Source organism: Notechis scutatus, chromosome 4 (assembly GCF_049901735.1).
Source record: "Notechis scutatus isolate UNSWTSFEM ecotype Mainland chromosome 4, rNotScu1.2, whole genome shotgun sequence".
In the NCBI taxonomy this organism is placed as follows: Eukaryota; Metazoa; Chordata; class Lepidosauria; order Squamata; family Elapidae; genus Notechis; species Notechis scutatus.
Genome location: NC_142012.1, coordinates 53,019,453 through 53,025,452, shown reverse-complemented (window position 1 = coordinate 53,025,452; position 6,000 = coordinate 53,019,453). Strand labels below are relative to the sequence as shown.

The 6,000-nt window shown below is 43.9% G+C and overlaps 1 protein-coding gene across 1 annotated transcript in view; it reads right to left on the bottom strand.

The window, feature by feature from the left end:
• Positions 1-689: 689 nt before the first annotated feature.
• The window catches only part of BEND4 (BEN domain containing 4), a 31,769-nt gene continuing 26,458 nt past the window's right edge, over positions 690-6,000 (bottom strand). The window contains 2 exon segments of the mRNA XM_087965811.1: positions 690-1,002; positions 4,111-4,351. Coding sequence (XP_087821937.1) covers positions 785-1,002; positions 4,111-4,351 — 459 coding nt within the window. The 3' untranslated portion in view covers positions 690-784.

Here is a 6,000-nt window from a genome sequence, read left to right as displayed (position 1 = left end):
GACCTACTAGAACAGGAGGATCATTTAAGCGCCTTCTCAAGAAAAGCCATAAACACAAATATGGATTACTGGCAACTCTCCAAAGAAAGCAGATTTCCCCCTACCCTGTGCTGCTCTTTTGGATATTCTTCAATTCCAGGGAAATGTTCCTACAGGTTGCTGCCAACTTACAACCATTCGCTTAGGGAGTGTTCCGACGTTCCATCGGCACACTGGAAAAAAAGGGACTTCAGGACGGTTTTTCACATGACGGTTGCAACAGCACCCCTCTCCCCAGGATCCCGCAATCCAAATTCAAATGCTTGGGCAACTGCCTCGTATTTATGATGGTTGCAGTCAGAAGTATGAGAACTGCCATCGTCGTAAAGATGAGTCACTTGCCGAGGGTCTGATTACGTGACCATGGGGATGCTGCGAAGGTCGTAGGCGTGAAAAACGGTCATAAGTTGCTTTTTTCCAGTGCCATTGTAACTTCGTTGTCACTAAATGTAATGGTAAGTCAAAGATTACCTGTAGTCCCTTTTCTGCTTGCAAGATGAGCATTTAAACCGGGCTTTTCACCATCTGGCGTCAATGACAGCACAACCACACTCTAGGGAAGGCAATGGGAACTGCAGACCAGCCCATCTGGCTCCAGGAGTCAACTTTTACGCACCCCCCTTGGACACAAAACTCAATTTTCAACATGCTCTGGGTCCTTAATTCACATTAAAACAGAACACCGAACATCCAATCGCTTGTCTTTCGCCGGCGTCCTCGTCTGGATTGCCGTTCCTTCCTGCCGTCAGTCTCCGGAGCCATCGTGGATACCTCTACCGAAGAGGTCCTCATGGCAACTGTGTTGGTCAATCCCATCATAGTACATGTTCCCGTTGTGCAGGAAAGTCCCCACCGCCCTACCTTGCCGGGCGTGTCCCACCGCATCGCTGAAAACCTTGTTGATCTGTTCTTCGGAAGGCATCCACCAATCCGGGTTAGAGGTGCAATGCATCCGGATGAATTCTGTGAAGAAATCAGCAGGTGAGCTCCAGTGGTATTGAAGCTGTGGGTCTATGACAACTCAACATGGCCAACTAGTCACAGCCAACTTGTCATGGCCAAGTTGCAGCGTCCAACTTGCCATGGCCAAATTGCAGCAGCCAACTTGTCATGGCCAAGTTGCAGCGGCCAACTTGCCATGGCCAAATTGCAGTGGCTAACTTGTCATGGCCAAGTTGCCATGGTCAACTCATTGCAGGACAACTCATTGCAAGACAACTCATTGCAAGACAGCATGCTGCAGGACAAGAGTTACACTAATACCAAAGAAAATAGTGGAATAGAATCATGGAAGAAAGGAGCAGTGCAAAAGAAGGGACCAAACAAAAGGTGAATGGCAAGAATTAAAATAATTCTTTATTTATCGAAAAGAATTAAGTGGAATTGTTAAAGTTGTCCCATGGTGAGTTGGCCATGCTGAGTTGTCCTTCAGCACGTTGGCCGTGGCAATTTGGCCACATGGCGTTGGCTGTGGCCAGTTGTCCCATTCTGTGAAGAAATGGTCTTGTGAACTGGGCCAGCGGCGGAAGTATGGACAATGGACATGCAGCTTCTTAACAGGTCAATAACCTGGCAAGATATCACCTTACAAGTTTGATTTTTCATTGTCAGCCCTGCGGGGAAAGTGTTCCCCAACCAGATCCCAAAATGGAGCAGATTTTGTAAGGTGGTCAAACCGCCTGGAGTGCCAAGCAAAATGGATCATTGGAAGGAAAACTTGTTGGGATGCAATGCATGGAAAGTGGAAGGATATCTACAGCCAAGGAGCCAAGAAGGGGTTAGGAAACTTAGATATGAATGACTGTTTATCTTACGTTTAAACATAGAAACAAATCTCAGCAATCAAAGAACATAAATGTTCTTGTTTTCTTCCACAATTGGATTTTGTGCAATTTATCCTGGTGGAGTTTTTTGTGTGTGTGAGTGTGGAGGAACAATGGAGAAAAGATGCTACTTGAAGAAACTTAGAAATCTCCAAAATGGTTTGGGGATGGCTCCAGGGCCGGCCCAGCTTCTTGCAAAGGAATTTAAAAAAGAAAGAAAAAACATTTCTACATAGCTAAATGCTGCCTTTCTGTCCCATATTGTTGTGTTTTTCTAAGTTTGTAGCATGGACACAACCTCAGCTCTTCAACAGAAGGAATGGTCTTGGAGAGATGGTTTGATTCTGAAGCCAAGTGGAAGAACTTCCAAAGAAAAATTCATTTCTCTTTGAACCGAAAGCTTAAATTTGGAGAACATCCATCCTGTCACACAACTGGACTTGATCTCACGTTGGACCAATGTCGTGCTTCCCACTCTGGAGAGCCAGGTGCATTTGTTCAGAATTGCACAAGGATCTAACCCAACACAGCGGTCTGTGTTAAGATTGAAGCTTTGAAAATGTGGATCAAGGGCTCTTCTATTTCTATCAAAGCCCTCTTAACAATCATATCTGGCTATAAATAAAAGTCCAGTTTTAGAAAGGAGCCCCTGCGCATCATGAGTAGTTTTGTGCATTTATTGTAGTGCAAATTACTGAGCAAGGAGATTTCTTTTTTCCCCCTCCTGAAATAGGAATAACTATTGAGTTTGTGATAATAGCGTTCGGTTCTTTTCAAACCTTCGTCTATACGGATGCTTCATGCATTATTTTGACTAACAAGATTGGCAGACTAAGCAACCTTGTTTGTACTATAGCGGTAAACAGGGTTGAGCTTGGACAGGAGCCAGACAGGAGATCTCCAGCGCTATAGAAGAGTTTCGGAAGAAACGAAGAAGGAAGAAAATAGAAGACAATAGCAAACCACGTCGGTACCGATGGCCAAGAAAACCAGATGGACATGTCTAGGAAGCCATCAAGAGGAGGTGTGTAATCTTTTAGTAGGCTGAGGCAGATCTTAGGACAGTGATGATACCTTTTTGTTGTGGTATGCCGAAAGAGCATGCATATGCGCATGCCGGCACCCACAATGCAATGCAACCCGCCCCCCTTGTGCATGCGTGCATAACACTCCCCCTGCCCCCTTACATGCACTGCACATGTGTGTGCCTCCCAGCTGATTTTTGGCCCATTTGAGGCCTTTTTCGGCCTACTAGAGGCTCGAGGGAAGCCTCTGCAGCCTTGGGAGGCTGAAAAACGGGCCTGTTTCATCACTTCCGGTTCCGGCACTTCTGGCATTTCTGGAAGGCCCATTTTTCGGCCTCCTGAAACTGCAGAGGCTTTCCTCGAGCCTCCAGGAGGCCGAAAAAGGCTTCAAATGGGCCGAAAATCAGCTGGGAGGTGCGCACATGCGCAGTGCAGGTAAGTTTGTCCGAGGCTTGCGTGCCTGCACAAATGGCTCTGTGTGCCACCTGTGGCACGCATGCCATAGGTTCGCCATCATGGTCTTAGGATGTGTGGAGGGCAATAGGCTCATTGGGGAATGAGTGTGTGAGGTGTCACTGATTGGTCCAGGGCAGGAGTTGGCAACCTGCGGCTCTGGAGCCACATGTGGCTCTTTCATCCCTCTGCTGCGGCTCCCTGTTACTGGTCAGCTCCACAATTGATAGGGCTTTTGGTTATGACAAGTGGAGGAAAAAGGATGCTGCGCTAAGAGGAGACTCTATGGTGGGGGAACCGGACTTCCAGTCAGCAGAGGAAAAAGAACGCTGCGCTAGGAGGAGACTCTATGGTGGGGGAACGGGACTTCTGGTTGGCTTCAGAATTAAACAGGGGGCTTCCAGTTAGAACCTTCGTGGCTCTTTGAGTGTTTAAGGGTTGCCGACCCCTGGTCCAGGAAGACCTCATTGGGATCTAGTAAGAGCAACCCAGGAGAAGACATCACCCTCTTTGGACTTGAATTTTAGAGGGAAAGGAGATTCCCATCGTCTATCGTGGATCTCCTGAGGGTTTCCTCAACCCTCAGGTTGAGACCCGCTTGGAGGAAAGGATCCAAAGAGCGGTGCCATCTCCATTGCTTTCTCTGGAAAGGGTGGCTCCATCTAAGCTCCAGGACTTCCCCCCAAAGAAGACCCTCCCTTTTCTCCCGCATGTCTAATGTGGTGAAATGAGATTGTGCACGGTGGACGTTGAGTGAAAACATGCAGTACCTCTGAGACATGTTACTTTCACTGGATCCAGAGGGCGTCTTTCAGGACCAGTGTCTCCTGACTGCACTGACCTTTTTCGTTTCCCAAGGCCGCACGAGTACTTAAGCTCATCGGTTGTGAAGACAAATCTGATGAGGTACCGAAGGAGACGCCGCCCGTCTTTCTTGGAGGAGTTGACAGCCTCGTCCCACTGTTTGCTAGTGATGAAGACGGGGTAATTGTTCAGCAATTGCTTGCTCCCCTAAGAATGGCAGAACAACAGAATAGAATAACAGAAGAATATAACAGAATTAAAAACAGAATAAGAGAGTAGCGGAATAACAGAACAGAATAAGAAGAATAACAGAAGAAAAAGAGAATAACAGAACAAGAGATAACAGAATAACAACAGAATAACATCATGAACAGAATAACAGAACAGAATAATAGAAAAGCAGAATAACACAATAACAGAGTAACAGAATAAAATAGCAGAATAACACAACGACAGCATAGAGTAACAACTGGAATAGCAGAATAACACAACACAATAATAGAATAAAATAATAGAATAACAGTATAGAGTAAAGACTGGAATAGCAGAATAACACAACACAATAATAGAATAAAATAATAGAATAACAGTATAGAGTAAAGACTGGAATAGCAGAATAACACAACACAATAATAGAGTAACAGAGTAACAATAGAATAACAAAATATCAGAATAACAATAATAGAATAACAGAAGAATAACAGAATAACAGAGAATAGCAGAATAACAGAATAAAAAAACAATAACTGAAGAATACGAGAATAACAGAACAACAAATAACAGAATAACAATAGAATAACATCATTAACAGAATAACAACTAAATAACAGAATAACAGAACAACAGAATAGAGTAGCAGAATAACAGTAGGATAAGACACAATAGAATAACATAATAGCATAATAACAATAGAATAATAGGATAAGAATAGAACAGGATAACAATAGAAAATCAAAATATTAGAATAACAATAACCACAGAATAACAGAAAGCAGAATAACAGAACAGCAGAGTAACACTGTAAAATAACAGAAAAACAGAACAGGATAACAATAACGAGTTGGAAGCGACTTTGGAGGTCTTCTAGTCTAACCCCGTGCTCGAGCATAAACCCCATAACAGCCAGCATTCCCAGGTGGTCAGGAGGAAAAGGAGAAAGAGAAAGAAGGTGGAGTTCAAATGACAGATACGCAGAAGTAAAAACAAGGCCATTGTCAAACGCAGTAGACAAATTTGTAATCCAAACTGACAGCCCGGAGCAAGGGATTATTCATCTTAATAACACTGTAAACAAAGCAAAATGCAATTTGCATTTTGTCAAACAGGAAGAGTGAGATAGAATGGGAACACCTTGGAAACAGAAGGTGCTATTTATAATGTGCTTTTGCAGGTGAGTTAAAGAGTGCCAAGATTCAGGGATCAAAAAAACTAGTGAAGCATCTTATTTCCCATTCATTGATTAAAAGGTGTAAAAAAAACGCCTTTGGAATGGTGTGAATCCAACAGGCCTTTTCAGGCAAATGGCAAACATTTACTCCAGAAATTATTATTTTAACAAACCTATTTACATAAAATTGGTGCAATTCCTTTTGTGTTGTGCTCTTAAGAGCCAGAGCAGTTACATTGCACTACAGCCAGTAAATAAGAGTTGAAAGGGTTGGATCCAAACCGCATGGTCATTGATGATTTTTGCACGCATGCATACAGCATAATTATCCTAAGCAGACCAAAAGACACAGCAGCCCCAGGAGAAAGGGAAAAAAAGGAGTTATCCACAACATACAATGTAAGGACTGCAATGACAACCACTATGTAGGACGAACAGGCGGAAGGCTGGCTGAATCCAGGAACATCAA